At 43.5% G+C, this 18,022-nt stretch overlaps 1 protein-coding gene across 2 annotated transcripts in view; it reads right to left on the bottom strand.

The window, feature by feature from the left end:
* pof1b (POF1B actin binding protein) overlaps window positions 1-18,022 on the bottom strand; it is a 30,301-nt gene that overhangs the window by 9,640 nt on the left and 2,639 nt on the right. For both annotated transcript variants that reach the window (XM_073479794.1, XM_073479795.1), the window contains exons 2-3: window positions 15,070-15,159; window positions 613-872 (exon numbers count right to left, since the gene is read on the bottom strand). In XM_073479794.1, the coding sequence (XP_073335895.1) occupies window positions 613-872; window positions 15,070-15,159 (350 nt within the window). The remainder of the gene's footprint in view (window positions 1-612; window positions 873-15,069; window positions 15,160-18,022) is intronic.

Here is an 18,022-nt window from a genome sequence, read left to right as displayed (position 1 = left end):
ATTGCTGATATAAATTAATTTAGAAATGTTCCACTTTGGCTCTGACGCAGCATGAAGTCTGTAACCATCACATAACTGTATCGGAGGTATAAAGTAGCAGCATCTGGAAATACTCGAGTATAAATACCATTTTATTGCATCAAAGAAATCTACAAATCTACTTTTTCAGACGTTTAGAAACTCGTGTCAGGTTTTCATTCAGAGAAACGCTGGTTTCCAAACACACAGTTCAGCTGCTGCGTCTGCAGGAGGAGACGAAGTGAAGCAACATCGATGGAAACAAACCAACCGAAACCCGTCGCTCGCCTGTCGCAGCACGCCGCTCATGGTGCTGATCCAAGACGCCAAACCCAGCGTCTGTCTCCATGACAACCTCCCACTAACCTACTGTATACAGCAGGATCGTGACCCCAGACTGAGTGATGTCATCACATAAAGACTGTTCATCAGTTTAATGACAGCGTGATGGAAAACAGTTTGTAGGAGGATCCGAGCAGCGTGCTCAGAGTCAAGTCTGAGTCATGAGATCTAAACTGCCGGCTGACGGTTTATTAGTTACATCTGATGGTTTAATACGACGTCTGCAGGACGTCTGGAAGAGTTTGAACTTACTTTCCGCGGATCTTGGTCACGTGCTCGGAGATGCAGGAGTGGATGTCGCAGTTCTTCCTGTAGACGTCGGCCAGCAGCTCGCCGAAGTAACGCGTGTCCATCTTGGTGGGCTGCGGCGCCTCCCTCAGCTCCCTCACATCGATCCTGGAGATCTTCTCGATCGCCGGCTTCTGCTGGACGACGTTGATGATCTCCACCTCCTCCACCTCCACCGTTTCCTCTTCCTCCTCTTCCTCCTCCTCCTCCTCCACCTCGTCCTCCTGGAGGAACACAGCAGAGACAGAGTTTTAATGTTACTCGTTAACATGGTTGTTTTTTTATTATAAGCTTTGTGTACAACACGTGTGATGAACATGTTTCAGTCACTGCTGACTCTAATGAATCTGTCAGGTGTTATTGATCCTGATAAACAAACTGGTCACAGACTTCATGGTGACTCATTAACAGAACAAGGAAGTCAAAACTTCACCCACAGATCTCTTTCAAATCCAAGATCATCAGTCTGAGTGTTTTCACAGCGAACGAACGAACAGAAGAATAAAAGAAAAAAAGAAAGACCACAACTAACACAACAACTTAAAAATGATGTCTCAATGAACAACAAAAAGGTAAATGGTGATGACAACATTTGAAAAAAAGAAGAAACTTATCTGGAAAAGTTTGTTTGCAATCCACGTGATTAAAGACGACGAATGCAACAAGTCAAACTCCTGAAAAACTCCTGACGCACGATAAATATCCGCCTGATGTTGTGAAATTATATTATTCGTTACAAATCAGTGTCAGTTAAAAAACAAGCGCAGCATGTTTACACTCCCATACAGCAGGTGGCAGTGTGCTCCTCTGTAGTCGCTGTCATCACAACAAACTGAATAAACTACAGATGAGGAATTTCTTTTAAAAATACAAAAATGTGCAATTATCGGCTGACTTATGGGTTTCTGCCATGAGAAGCAGGTAATGATCAGTTATTGGTATCAGCTGAAAACAGACCATGTGAGGAACAGACAGTTCAGACGTGTGGGTCTTCAGGTTGTTTCATCATCGCAGTAAAAATAATTACAGACTTCCTTTAAACCCACAAACATTCTGATAATGACAGTTCTGACACAACGAACACAACAAGCTGAACCTGACTCAGATTTAAAGACGACATGTTTGTTTGAGCGCTTTTACAAATGCACTTTAAACTATTTTATCCTTCTAGGTCGACATTCCTCGAACATGCAAATAAAATATCTTTCTTACTCCAGATCAGTGTCACTGAACGTCTCGTCTCGTCCTCAGACAAAGAGACCAGTTATTTTGAGACCAGTCACGACCACGACTGCAGAGACATCCCTGTAGTGTACGACTCAGACTGCAGCCCTGCTTAATGATGGTTTCAATAGAAAGACAAGAGTCACCTCATCAACCTGATACATGCACAAACGAAGGCTGTGTGTGTGTGTGTGTGCGCGCGTGCGTTTTAAAGAAGGAGTGTTTATTAAAGATGGTTACGTTGATTTCAGCTCCTTCGTGTTTGTACTTGTTGGCTTCTGGAAAACAAAGTTATTCCCACAATTCACGTCTGCAATGATCGATCAGTTCATCGAGACGTTTGTACACACACACACACACACACACACACACACACACACACACACAGAGTATATATACAGATATATATTTGTCAATAAAAGAGGTGAACGAAGATGAATCTTCAGACTTTCAGGAGTGTCTGGTTTGCAGGTTCCATGTTAGCATCAACCTGTCACACAGTGTGGTACTCGCACTAGTCTACACACCCTGGTCTTGGTCGTGACTCTGTCTCGGTTTAGGTGGTCTTGACTGCAACACTGATCTTTATTCATAAGCAGTTAATTTTCATATCAAAGAAATGAAAGGAAGCTTTGACAATCTAACACCTCAAACATTATCGCCTCCAGGAGAGTAAGATCAAACAGATACAACAGACACGGTTCCCACAGGAGGGAGGACGTCATGTTGAAACAAGACGGGGACGTCCCCACACTGTTACAAACACACTATTATCTAAAGTATCACTGAATGCTGGCGCATTGAAGAATGTCAATAGTCTGAATAGAGGGATTAAAACCAGGAACAGGCTGAGATTAAGTAGAAGTGCAAAAAAATATGTGGCGAGCTGCGTCCACATACTTTTGGCCACATCGTTAACATTGATAATTTGGTGTAAATCACCTTTAAAAGGCTCAATAATCAATACAGGATCTCCACACACACACACACACACACACACACACACACACACACACCCTCTCTTATCTGCAAGTAGCAACAAAGTCAAACAGATGTTGTGTAACCTGTTAAAATCAGACGCCACGCTGCTGAGTGTGTGTGTGTGTGTGTGTGTGTGTGTGTGTGTGTGTGTGTGTGTGTGTGTGTGTGTGTGTGTGTCACTTTCACTGTGTGTAAACAGCCCTCAGTCACTGACACCTCACACACACTGGTGGTCCACACCGACATGCTTTATGATATTTCTGTTTCTGTTGACGTCTGGTTGTTGACAGTCAGTTTCCTGACGGTTCCAGCCAGCAGAGCTCGAGCGTCAACACGACCCCACCTGCAGCTTATCATCGGAGGCAAAGTCCCGATTAAATCTGATACATAATGAATGAAGTTTGGCGCGTCGATGATTGTGAAAGACGGGCTGCTCGTATTTTAACCCTCTCATGTAAAAGAGTTGAAGTTATCCAAGACTGCAGCTGAAGCTTTGTGTTTTATATCGTTATCGTGTCGTTATTTTGTTTTCTGCGTGTCAAAGTCGAGCTGCTGTGTCCCAGCATGCATCTGCCTTCACACACAGAGAGTGTGTCTTTGATCCCGACATGTTTTGATGATGCAGGATACTTGGTGGAATATAAAAATGCAGGTAAGTGATTTTTGGGAACGAAGCCAGAGCTGATAACAGGAGGATAAAAACGCTGATATCAATATATCGGCCAATATCCACACGTTTATTTTGCAAAGATCCTTCAAATGTGGTCATCAAACAAACAAACAAACAAATAAACAACTTATTTTTTGTATAATGACCTCAAGTTTTCTTATCAGCAAATATCAGAGAGCCAATATGACGATACTGATTTATGTGAGAGGCAAATATCAGTCAGCAGACAAAGCAGTCGGGCTCTAATCTTACGTAGACGGTAACTATGGATGTTAATGATGACGCATTCATCACCATAAAGAATTTTAACTATACAAACTGTGGCTGTGCCGAGCGGTCCAACCAGATTCCACACGAGCTCGAGTGGAGGATCAGGACCAGAGTTTCCCAGCCGGTGAAGTTTACATTAATGAGACCCACATGGAGCCCTGCAGCATCTCAATGTCAGTTCTGGTGTTGTTATAATCTTTAACATGCAACTAACTACAACCTCAAAAACAAACTGTTGAGTCAACCTCTCAGTGCCAGAGTCAACAAACCCTGAACACTATACGCTTCGTATACACGACTCGCATCATGAGAAACACTCAGGTGTTCCTGATAAACTGGTCGTTCAGAGTTACAGGAAGAGAAACACTTCAGATGCCAGCGTTCTCCGTCTGTGTTGATTCAAAGTGTTTCTCGGTAACGTGGCACCTCGCCACCGTGCCCACGCACCAGCACCAACTGGTGACAGACTCAAGAATGATGCCATCATCCCGGCAAACACAGGAGCTGAGGTTTATTTCGCAATAAAACAATAATGAACTCCACAAACGGGAAGAACAACAAAGGAGGCTAAAAAGCCGCAAAGATCTCAGCTTTGATTTCACTGAACTCCAACAGGCTCAGTGATTGTGAAACTGTTTCTGCAGAGACCGACCCAAACAGGCTGAGAGGAATCTGACTCCTGCAGCGAGCCGGGTCTGTCTCTCAGGACCTTGCGCCTTGAAGGAAAACTGTGTTTGCTCGTCCAAAGCCTGAATCGAAACTGCAGAGTCGCCTCAATCATCCAAAATCTACCTTTCATTTCATGAAGAGCAGTCGTTACCGTTTCTGGTAATGAATGTAGAATTATGCCAAATCTCCTCTAACAGTCTGACCCACAGTAGATTCAGAGCTGATGTTGAACCATGTTTTCTTCCCAAACAGTCAGAAGCTCTTTAAGTGCTTCTGTTATTCATCTATAGGAGTCTTGCCTGAACGTTTTCATGCAAAAATCAGCCTGCAGATCAGCTGTAACTGCCCCATTAGCTGGAACACACAATGGCTCCGCATCATATGGTCTCACAAGTTCAAATTTAATAACAATATGACCGGAAGTGAACACTTATCATGTTTTTCTGAGGAAATATTCAGACGCCTGTGACCTCAAAATCCACCTGTCTGGTGGGTCCAGGTGTCACAGTGCTTCAGTCAGGGACTTGGCAATAAAACCAATAACTGAAATGACACATGACTCTGGCATCTGACAGAGCGAGGCTGTGAAGTCAAACCCTGTCTGGCTGCAGTAAAAACGATATAAATTAACCTGGAGTTTGGTTTACGATCCTGCAGAGCTCAAAGGTGACGGCAGGACCATTATTTCTGCGGTTACACATTAAATGCAGCAGACAGGAGAGTGAAGAGCGCGACGTTAACGTGAAGGAGTGTACGTATGTGATGTATGGAGGCGGGTGTGTCAGCGCTGCAGGGCGAGGGTGTTACACAAACATGCTTCTCATTCCTGCAGAGAAACAGAGAGTAGAGACGACAGACTGACATACCTGAACCAGTCCGGACACAAAACAGGTCCAAGACAATCAGCTCGCTATCACCAGACACACCTGCACACATCAGCCATGATGCTGGTGCTGCTCAGTGACATTTACACCAACGTCATGTCAGAAATATCAGAAAAAAACTTTAATTACTAAAGGATGTTCTCGCATCGGGTGCTTTGTGTTTAACTCATTTAAAAAGTGAAAATAAAACCAAAAAGATATCGAATTTCTTAATCCTACATGTTCCTCGCTGAAGGAAAGTGCCGCTGCTTCTTCATCACAGCCTTTATAGTCACTGACATCAGCTGAGTGTGAGTCAGCTAGCCGATGGAGACTACGAACATAGAAGCCAGCTTGTAGAGGACGCTGCACGTCTTCGTAATAAGTCGTTTTTCTGTCGTTTTCTTTTTAATTTTGTTGCTTGCTCCATGGTGATGCTACAAGAAAGGTGAGGGGGTCTCCAGAAACACCCAGGGATCATCCTCAGATGAACCCTGAACACACACAGCAAATAGCAAGGAACAAAAGTTTAGGTCATGTGGAAAGTTCAAATGTCACTGAAATAATCAGGATTTGTCGTCTATCAACACAAAGTTCTGGATGAACAGATGAACCGAAGCACAAACTGAACAACATCAGAACATGTGTGTTCACAGTCCAAACTAACTCACCATGAAATCACGTCCCCAGGTTGTGTTTTCACAGGGTGGTTGTTGTTGGTGGTTTTCATTTTCAGGGCTCACTAAAATACCTCAGGTCGACTCTGACTCAGTTTAATATGCAGCTGACCTGCAGACGCTACATTCCTGCAGAGATCCACTGAGCTCACCCTGCTGCTGCGTCGAGTGTGTGGGAAGATAACAACAACCTCATGACGACAGGTCAGTGGGTTAGTGTGTGTGTGTGTGTGTGTGTGTGTGTGTGTGTGTGTGTGTGTCTCAGGCTGACCTAGAACAGTGTGTGAGCACTGTGAGAACAGAACCGCTGGTCAAAGGAAAGACAAAAACAAAACTCTTCCATCTTATCAAGTCGTCTCCAAACTGAGTCCTGATTTTCTTAAAGCAGGTCAACAAACTTAAACCCTCCTTCCATAAATAAGTGTTTGTATCTTAAAAACAAGGAACTTCATTTTAGAAAATACTTAAAAACAAGCCGTCAGTCTCCAGACTAACTCTTTACACTGGTGCAACCATCTTTCCTCAGGAGCACCTGCACACAGCTCAAAGCACTCTGAGTTTCCTTGTGTCTGAACTGTGCTGCACAAATAAACCTCTGTTACATCACTGTGAACGTAAAGCTGCTGCAGTTTGGACTGTTGGTCCTTGACTTTATTTAAAAGTCAAGAATGTTCTGACCGATCAAAACAAATAAATCAATAGATGACATCATGATGAATGTAATCATTAACACTGGCTCAGTACAGGGTTGTTAACATGCTGCTTTCAGCCTTCTTCACCACGAGGGAGAGAAGTCTGGATAAGATTTCCATCTCTCTGCCTGGAGGGGAAACTTTCTGTAAATCTGATTTTACACATTTCTTTTTTACTCCGAAAGGCCCAAAGGAGCCAAAACCCAAAACTCAATACATCATCATCACCTCCTCACCATGTCTGACCCTCCGGTGTGTGTGTGTGTGTGTGTGTGTGTGTGTGTGTGTGTGTGTGTGTGTGTGTGTGTGTGTGTGTGTGTGTGTGTGTGTGTGTGCGCGTGTGCGAATGTAGGTCAGTGTGTGAGCCGACTCTCACGACTCTGTAACACTAGATGTTGTTATTGGAGAGAGAGGAGTCATTTTACCACACAGGCTCTTTGTGTGAGTCTGTGTGTGTGTGTGTGTGTGTGTGTGTGTGTGTGTGTGTGTGTGTGTGTGTGTGTGTGTGTGTGTGTGTGTGTGTGTGCGCACTACAAAAACACCTCATCAAGTAATTTTGTGTGTAATTAGTCTGTCAGTGCAGTAACAGTATTTTCTGCTGCCTCATGTATCTCCAGCTGTTTTTTCTTTTCTTCTGTAACAGTTTCATTTTTCTTCTGAAGATTCAGAGGAAACATGACGTTTTCTACTGAGGACAGGATTGGGAATGAAGGATCATGTGATGAGATTAAGATTTCTGTAGAAGAAGAACAGGATTAAGAAAGAAGAAAGAAACACCAGCACAGCACAGTACAGCACGACACGACACGACACGACACGACACGACACGACACGACACGACACATCCAACTGCAACCTGGATTTAAACATTGAGGTTAAACTTCATATCTGGACATTAAATCTCTCTCCCTCATCACAGCACGTCATCAGACATCAGAAAACCAAAAGCATGAAACCCAGCAGGAACTGTGGTACAGGTGTCTCCTTCTCCGTTTGCCTGCAGGAAATTCATTACATCTGAGGTCACACTGAAACTGTCATTTTATTCCAGATAAGATCAGCGCTGGATGTCGTCCAGACGTCACCACAGAAACAAAATCAAGCACCAAAAACATCAGTTAAGTGAAAATGTACACAGCTGCAGGTCAGACGTGTCACAGCCGTCTCTGATCTCACGTACAAAACAAGAGAAGCAGTGACGTTACTTTATTTCCATTTTACTGAAGTACTCTGGATCGTAGTCTCTTTGTAGACATGCTGCATGTCTCCTCTGCTCGTTCTCTCTATGATCCACAGCCGCGTCAGATCACTTCAGAATATCAAGAAATATTACGACTCATTTAGCTGCAAGTTATGATCATTAAACAGTCCACATATCCAGAAGTCTAAATAATCCTTCATTATTTACAGTGACATTCATGTTTTACACCTGCAGTTTCGTGTTTGTCTCCTGATTTTCTCTCCGGCGCCACACTGAGGCAGAACCGTCAAACCTTTTCTTCTGCACGACATATTAAAAACATGCTGCGTGCGGAAAATTGGCACAAATTTACTGAACCAGTCACAAACCCACCAACAAACTGAAGAGATGTCCCAACTCTACAGCAGCATGAGCAGACACACAGGGATTACACCAGCAGGCTGTAACTCAGTTACTCCACCAGCCCGACAGCCTCAGAGTCAGCAGGAGAAGGTGGAGCAGCAGCAGGCTCAGACGACAGTGAGTGTACTCGTTGTGATCGCAGTGAGCTTTGTCGTATGACATAACTCCTTACGTTTATCGTTTATTTGCCCAACCTTTACGTTTGAGGGTCTGAACACTACCTGTCTTGATCACAGTTGTCTGCAGGATGCATGTTGATGAGGTAATGAATCTACCTGTGACTGTCAGATTAATAACCGTTATGACGATGGTGAAACACTTGGAGTGCTGTGCCACCAGGTTACAGAGCAGCTTCTCTCCTCAGGCTGAGCCATAAAAACAGTTTTGACTTTATGACTTCTCGAACACGAAGAAGTTGGAATCCGACCCGGTGAGTCAGCTTCTCACTCGTGGTCTGATGTACAGTAGGTTGTATTATATTCAGACTGTTTCATAACAAACTGCTGTACTATGTTTAAAACTGCAGAATCAACTCTGAAGATTTCCTCATAGTAAACATTAAATACACGTTTGGCGTCCTCACGTCACCACAATGAGACGCCTTCCTTCACTGGCCTATAATTATATGAGAATACTTCACACACACCCTGCAGCGGTGGTGAGTGAGTGAGGCCTCTCACGAAGAAGCTGAACAAGAAACCAAAAACTACTCTGCAAGAAACGCTCTCACGTTTGTGTCAGAGATCGTCTGCAGAGTCACGCTGGTCGTGTGAGACGAGCAGGTGGAGAGAAAATCTCAACAATTTCATGCTCACAGCAGCGAAACATGTCCGTCAACAACCGTCCTGTTGGATCACACTTGAACCTCAACCTGCTCCAGAGATACGACACACTTCTCTCTCAGCTCCTCCGGCTCTGCTGTCACCACAGCGCTTTGACCTGCGACCTGCTGGAGGCTGATGGTTTACACGCTGTCACACATGGAGAGTTATTCCTGCTGAAAACTGTTGGAAATCTGGGATCTGAATACTTGCTGCACTGCTGGCTCAGACAATTAACCAATTCATTCATTGGTTGTCAACTATTATATCAATCACCAACTGTTTGGAAAATCCATTAATCTTTAACTTAAAGAAACAAAGTCCGTCTCTGCTGTCAGCTTGTTCAGCAACGAGATCATTCGTGACATCCAACCCTGATGTTGGACGATAACTCTGCATCCATCTAGAAGATGTTTTTCCAACTTGGAAAAGTCTGAACAACAACTCGGAAAGTTGCCAAGTTGACATCACACGACGCTGAAACATGACGGATGATGCTGAGAGACTCTTATCATAAGTCATGTTGTAACTGTTAAACGCGTCTTGTTGGCGTCCATGTTGCTCCAACATGAACAAAATGAAGTTGGAAGAGTTTCTTCCCGACTCTGACACAGTCAACACAGTCGGATTATGACAGGACATTAATGAGCCACTCATTTGATTAATGATTTAATTTCTTTTCACCAAAGCTTCCCACCACGCTCTGTTCCAGCTCCTCCAACGTGACGATCTGCTGCCTTCACTTCATTATCATCGATGTAAATAAACATCTCTGGGTTTTGAACTGTCAGCCGGTCAAATTCTTCCAAACCAAACTGGGGAAAAAAAAAATTTCAAAACAGGAAGAGGACTTCCCCAATCTGTCACCACAGAGCTGAGGCCAGCCTGCTGTCTCAGACCTCCCTGTCTGCTGCAGCATTAACATCCCCACATGGAACAACAGGAAGCCAAACATATTTAAAGGTCTGAGACCGACTGCGTCATGAAAACCAGAGAAAGCAGGCTGATGATCAGTTGTGTTGTTTTGTTGCTGGTGCCGTTTATAATATTTCATAATGGAGGAAATTAAAAAGTAACAAACCAAAAGCTGAGCCGAGTCGTTTCATCTGTTCTTATGTGAAACATACAGCCGAGTCTCCGGCCTGTACAGACCTGTACACCTGAGATCACACCTGAGATCACACCTGCAGGCACAGCTACAGCTTTACCTATAACATACAGGCTGTGTCGTCCAATCAGTGAAGAGGCTGACTGTAACTGTAGCTGCTGACGCTCCTGTGATCGACCCCGTTAACGACGGATGCTTTCATACAGAGTTAACTGTGCGTGTCTTCATCTCTTTTGGCCTCTGGTACGACTCCGATCTATAAAATCACAGTGAGAACGAGTCTCAGGAGAATCAGAACCAGTTTCTGGTTTATTTGTTTGTGCACACCTTCCACCCCGACACTGAACCTCTTTGTTGATCCGTCACGTTGTGGTGGTTTTGTCATCGCTGTCAGAAGACGGTGAAAAGCTCCAAACATAACAGAATGAGAACAAACTTGGCGCTGACGTCTCGCTGCGGTGATCGAACAAGACCGAGCGTGTGAATCTGGATTCTCTGATTCTGCTTTAATAATCTAACAAAACCATCTTTACTCTCATTAATTGGGACGTACGCAAAGAAATCAGCAAAGAAATCAGTCCTGTGGCACGTTGTGCTTCTACACAAAATAAAAAATTTGGTGTCAAAATTTTGAATATAGAGTAATTTATTTCATGTTCTGCTCCTTTAAACTTCCAATCCTCTACATTTATTTGATAACTTTAGTTACTAGTTACTTTGCAGATTCAGATTGTTTATAGTATTGACAGATTATTTGTGACCTGTAACCAATCAGATGGGGTTGTGGGCGGGACATTGAGAGGCGACGACAGACGGAGGGCGACTGCATCAGAGACAAAACAGTGGCTGCATTTTTTAATTCAATGAATTATCCTTAGTCATCTGAAAACCCACCTGTGGTCTGAACCGGGTGTGTGACAGAACTTGACATGAACTCTTTGTCTTGATGTATAATCGCTGCTTCACGTGTTCTCATCAATTAGTCAATCAATCATCATCAATCGATCAATTAGTAGTTTTATAATCACACTTCACACTCTGACACCGTCCACCTCCTTCCCTGTGTCACCTCCCGACCGAGCAAAGACTCTGTGTCTGTACAGAGTCAAGACACACACCCCTCAGTCATTCAAAGGTGTGTGTGTGTGTGCGTGCGTGCGTGCGTGCGTGCGTACACATTTTTCAGCAGTTCAGCCCCTCAGCTTCACCTGCGGCTCTGTTTTTATTACAAACTCATGTCGTGAGAAACTTCAAATCCTCTTCAAGACACTGAAACGTCTGAGGACAGAAATATGTCACACTGAACTACTCAAACACTGAGCTGTAAAATAACTCCTGATGCCTGAAACAAGTAATAAATGTATAAAAGAGAAATATAAATGGCGGAGAAACTCTCCTCCTCCACTCCCACAGAGAACAGAGGGGTGTGGTAGTTTCATCTGACTTCGACCTCGACGAGCCACAAAATCATCAGAGGAAAGTTTTGTTGAGAAAAGCAGATTAACAGATTCTTCTCTGACAGCTCGAATCACTTTCTGAAGATGTTTTCAGACACAAGACTGAAGACGCACTGAGTGAGCTGCAGAGAAAACAGATTAGCGACTGCAGTGAGTGTTAGTACAAGACTTAACCTCTCTTAACCTGCAGCTTTTAGGTTGTTTCTGGACAAAGAAGACAAAGAAATATTATATAACTGCAGCTTTAGGACCACAAAGCTCCACTGACATCGATAAAGTGGCTCACACCACAAACAAATGTCAGAGTCTGTGTAGTGTAGTGTAACAGGTTTAAATGTTAATTCATCTCATATGCAATAAATCCACTGAATTCAAATAACTCAGCCCGTCCCTTTCTCTGAGCCTGATTCTTAGTGTTCGCATCGTTCAAACATGTTTTATTGTTTGATTCTCCTGTTTGAGGACAATAAAGAGTAAAACTGGACAAACTGGATCTTGAACTCTAACCAGTCAAAAAACCTCAGAGAACCAAAACAAAAACAGACAAACAGCTGAAATCATTTGTGAAAGCTGACAACAAGTCATTCATAACCAACTACAATCACAGTCTCGTGGGTGTTTGGACCAGACACGTTGTTCCTGAGCTGCGGCGGTGAATAACGACCAGAACGTCTGTTGCAGGATATCATTACGTCACAGTGAAGCTGACCTTTGACCTTCTGGATGTAAAATGACATCACTTCATCCTTTTCTTACAAGACATTCATGTAAAAAATGTTGTCACACTTGTTTCTGATTCAAACATCTCAAATGTGACAAAATGCTGCTTCTCTGTTTTATAACAGCAAAGTGTAATATTTTGGGATGTGGACTGTCGGCCTGGAACGGTCCAGTCGACGTTTTACTTTTTTTCCAATGTGCCCCTGTGCACCTCACATTTTAGCAAGAGTGCTCTGAACGCCTCAGTCTGAAAAAACTTCGACTCAACAGTCCCCAACTCATCCTGAAACAAACATCATATTAAGTGTTGAACTGATCATCATCCAGTTAAAGCTGCTGGACCAGCACGTGGTCTCCTTAAATCTCTGTTTGCCAGCGTACGATGTGGCAGCAGCACGATTAACTGATTATAAAAACAGTTGCTAACTAATTATTGCATCGTTGAAGCCTTAATTGTGGGGAGACCTTTTTCTTTTCTCTTTTCTAAATATTTTAAATGGAGAGCTAAAGCTAAAATCATCACAGAAACAAAACTAATTAATCAATTTGCAGGAACAAGTTTCGAGCTTCACTCTCACAGACTTTCAGCGTCGGTTGTCAGATCAGATCAGATCAGATCAGATCAGATCACTGTCACTCAAACAGAGAATTAAACAGTAATTGCTGTTCTGCATGTAAACGCACTGACGACTTTCTCCGTTCGTGCCAACACAAATGGCATCAAAGTGGCGTCAATCAGCCGCCATAAATCAGAGAACCTCCCTGTTTTGACAACAGTCATATACATGACGCTGCAGGTTCAAACCAAAGGAATGCACCCGCCCACAGCCGAGGCCTCTGGGAAGTGTCCGACACACCCCGATCCAACACCCACCCCGAATGGTTTTGTCAGCACTGCGACAGTTGAAGGTCCTGTGATTATGAACAAAGTGCTGTTGTTACAGTGTGTGTGTGGAGGCAGGGCGGTGTGTGTGTGTGTGTGTGTGTGTGTGTGTGTGTGTGTGTGTGTGTGTGTGTGTGTGTGTGCGTGCAGTTAATCTCTCGAGGTGAAGTAAAGAAAAGACACACTTGTAGAGCTGCTGCATGTTCACACACCGCCATGTTCCCATGTCGAGTTTCACGCTGATGGGTGTGTCTGCAGGCAGCCAACAGATGGACGCCACACGCCCTCCTGCATTTCTTCACTTCTTTTTGTTTCTCATTTTTCTACTGCAACACTGTACTTCAAACCATTAATCACTGGGAGAGTTGGCTCGAGGGCTCAAACCACAAACCTGCAGGCTCGGTTTGACTTATTTGAACCAGAGTAGTCAGGAGCTGTGACGTCTCACTCGGAGGCTCATCGGAGTTAAATAAAGTTCAGAGAAACGTCTCAGCTCGTCCACAGGAGCATGTTTTTGTTTATTTACAGTACAGCTGCACGATTAATCCAAATATTATCAAAATCACAAAATATATTCGCGTGCAAAGAGCTGCGATTATCTGATAAAGGTTTACTGTCGACACATATCAGAACAAATGAAGCAGTGAGCTGCTACAGAGAAGCCTCAGCCTACGTAACAATCACATAATCCATCCAAACATGTGCAGGGAAAACAAAGCGACACAGTTTCTCCATCTGTACATTTTACAAATACAGTCAGCTGTAAACAACAGAGGAAGTCACCAGACCCGCAATTTCTCAATCGCTCAATTTCTGTGTTGAGTTCGGAGTAGGGATGCAGATTTCAAGCAATTTCTTTAATTGATGGTCGGATACCTGAACAATCAATTATCAGTTAATCACTGCTTTAATGATCTGTGCTCGACGCCACACAGAGGAGGCTGCGTCAGGAGTAAAGCGCAGGTAACGGAAATATCAGTTTGTATGTCTCTATTTTAAAATGACAAATTACTAATTTTTGAATTAAACTTGCTTTTTTATGTATTTGTGTACATCTCTGATGTCGATTAAGACATTTTTAAAATCAGTTACATTCTTAACAGCGATTAATCATTAAGCATCAACATCCCCGGTTAGGAGAAACTTTATCAACTAAAAGTGTTTCCCACACATAGTTCACTGGACAGGCCGCTCAGGTATATTAACACCTGTCCAAGTATGTTGGACCCCATTTAAGCATTTTATAGGATACTATATTGTTTTTTTATCCGTAGGAGAGCAACGATTTAACTCTCCACAGTTTTCGCACTCTTATCTCCAGAGACACTTTCACACAGTGGGATTAGCTACAACTCGTCTCGACAGGTTACAGACTCATTTTCTTGAAAATAAATTGTGTTTGCCGAAGTCACTGACCTGCAGTGTCGGTGCCAGTCGAGTTTCTGCTTCATGTGTCAGAATATTTGCTTTTGTCGAGGTTAAAAGTTTGATTTCTCATGCTTATCCTCACGTCTCTGTGCATCTATTGTTTGTGTTTGTTAGAAAGAATAATTGATGAGAAAAACTGAACTGAAGGCAAGACTTAACTCGGCTTCACTCCAGCAGGTTTACACTGAATGAAGGACATACTTGTGTGGCTGCCAGACTTCTGCTTCACTGAAGCTTTCATGGGGAGGTGACTGTGTATTTTGTGTGTTTAGTGCATGTGCGTGTGTGTGTGTACGTGTGTGTGTACGTGTGTGTGCGTGTGTGTGTACGTGTGTGTGTACGTGTGTGTGTTTACCTCCTCCTCAGCACTCGGCGCGGGGCTCTTGACGGGACTGGACGACTGGCTGAAGACTGAAGAGAGAGACTGACCGCTCTGAGACAGAGACTGTCGGATGAGAACGGGAAATAATAAACGTCGGTTGTCGGACACAGAAAACATGGCGTCCTCATCAAAAGCACGAGCAAGCAAATCAATAATAATGTTTACATTTGACTTGCACATTGAATATTAACATCGGGTCAAGTCCATCAGCCGGAAGCAAACCTGTGAGTCCGCCTATTAAAATGAATGGTTTGAACCTGTTGGCACTTTCATTGCAAATTAAAATACTTCATTGGTTTTAATATGGGTAATTTGAGGCGAGCGAGTTTGCAAAAGTACACAGAAAATTCATCTAGATGCATAAAACACAGGTACAATTATGACAATGTAGGAAAGACAATGTAAGAAAGAGTTGAAATACACGAGGATTTATGAGCGTGGCCGACAGTTTCCAACACCACAGAGGCACAAAGAGTCAAACACTGTCAGGAGAGAAAGTTCATTCATCTGTAAACTGAGTATTTCTTGTAAAGCGCCACATGAAGCTCTCGGTGCAGATAAACTGTGATTCCTCTGGTTTCAGAGCTGCAGTGTTTCACACAGGATGGATGTTGAAATGTTCTCATTTACTTCCAAGCGAGTGATGATTCAGAAATACCAGTAAAAACATGCGCAGCACTCCTGAATCAGGGCGCTGGAGACGCCCGGAAAGGTGGAGCCCTCTCAGAGGTGCATCATGTAGGATGATGAAGGCCGACGTTTCTCAAGTGACACAATGATGCTGAATAAGGACTGAAGATGAAGACTCAACTCTGATTTGTGCTCATGATCTGACGCACCTGCTATGTTGTGACAGCTGTGGAGTTCAGTGCATCATGAATAACTTCGACTCAGACTTTTCTGCAACAACTTGAGCTTTAAAAAAGGTCCAATTTGTAAGAAAGTTTTTTTGAGTCTCGTTTCAAACTCGTCAAATACTGACGCTTTGAGATTGGAGGTCGGGTCGGCCGCCATCCAAAACTTAACTTGGACTTGTCTCGAATAACTTGAGATCTGACTTGAAACTCCCTCTGACAGACTCTTGAACTCCAGACTTGACCTGGACTTCATGACGTACTTCAGACTTCACTTGATCTTCTCTGAAAGCACTTGAGGCGTTTCTGTCTGGAGTTGACTTTGACTCCTCTTGAATTCCTCAGGACTTCCTCTGATGGATACTCGCCTCTGACCTGTTTTGAATCACTCAAGACCTGACCGAAGACTTCCTCTGACGTGAACTCGTCTGAGGTGAGCTGAGACTTGACTTGGACTTAAAATAGTCTGCGGTTGTTCCTGATTCTTCCTTGACGCTCGAGACAGAAACACAACAAGCCCTCAGAGGATGCGACTGTCAACATCTCTGACACTCAGATCCTATTATGACGTCTTTCACTCATCACATCATCACAACGCACTCAGTACGATGCCGGTTTCATTTGTTGTAAGATTTCAATTAGTGTTTGTCAGCCGGGTCCTTTCTGACTCTTTCTGACTTTCTGACTAAAATTTTGATTGATAAGCTCAAGTTGCAGTACAACTTCCTGACGGTGTGAAGACGATGTTGGTACTTGTCCTCCTGTCCTGATGTCACTCTGAGGGAATTAGCAAAATCGAAAATTGAAGCAGAGCCAATAACAGTCGAAATACTTTCAGATGAGGTAAGAGGTGTGTGAGCGCCAAGTGAAGTGCACCAAAAACCAGTCGAGCTCTGTGGCTCAAAAGTCTCCTCAAAGAAATCTGCTCAATTTATCTTCAATTACTTTTCTACAAACTCATGTTGAGGTTACGTCCTCAGATTGTGCGTTCTGTCCGACTAACGACGAAAAACACAGAAAACTGGAGAAAAAAGTTCATTTTCTGTCAATAAATTATTTTTTTTCATCATCTTAAAACCTACTGAAGTTTAACACGTGTCACACACTTGTTGCATGTAGCAACTTTAAAGTGTCTCAACAGTAACAGATTTTACTGGTGAGGATCTGGTTGAGCTCAGGTGATCCGACCAGGTGGAAGAATGTGTTTGTCTTTAAAAGTGAGGGTGTGCCGCGTCAGCACAGTCAGACCGGGTGTGGCGACGCCTCGCTATCAAACACGCCGTGAGAATTTAGCTCAGAGTGCAGAGACTCAAACAGGACAGTGATCCTGAAGGAGACAGTGATCCTGAAGGAGACAGTGATCCTGAAGGAGACAGTGATCCTGAAGGAGACAGTGATCCGGACAACAAGCACAGAAAGTAAAGACAGAAGAGAAGAATATTTTAACAGAGACACAGAGAGGAGCAGATATTATTCAGATGTGTTCGGCCTCCAGCGGAGACTTTGTGTAAAACATCTCGAGGGCGAAGGCCAAAGAATTCAGGAAGTGATTATCTGCAGGAGCAGACCGGTGCCTCGTAAAGAGTCACCGATGAGGAGGAAGTCAGATAAACCAGAGCTGTTAGTGAAGGTGCTAACAGGTGACAGACTGAGTCCTGCAGCACAGTTTGATCTGTGACAACAACACAGTTAAAATGAATACTAATGCTCCGTTCCATCCTGGCAGTGACACAGCATCTGTGGTTATTTAATCAGCCCGCAAGAGTTTCATGTTCTTCAGAAGTGACACGGCTCCTCCGGCCAGAAACGATTAACAGTAATCCAGTCTTCAGGTTTTGGACTGTTCAGTTGGACATAAGAAGCGATTTGAAGTGAGACATTTAGGGACATTTTGAGCCGTTTGTGACGACTACACCGGTTATTTTTCACAGAACGTCTCCATTCATGATCGTGGCGACCAAAACGGGCATTTTAATCCAAACCATGTTTTCTAACCTGAACCAAGTGGTTCTGTGTCCTAAACCTAAACCAGAGCATGAACACAGAGCTGTGAAGAGGAAATAGAAAACTCA

Source organism: Pagrus major, chromosome 13, assembly GCF_040436345.1.
Source record: "Pagrus major chromosome 13, Pma_NU_1.0".
In the NCBI taxonomy this organism is placed as follows: Eukaryota; Metazoa; Chordata; class Actinopteri; order Spariformes; family Sparidae; genus Pagrus; species Pagrus major.
This window is presented reverse-complemented; position numbering and strand designations above follow the sequence as displayed.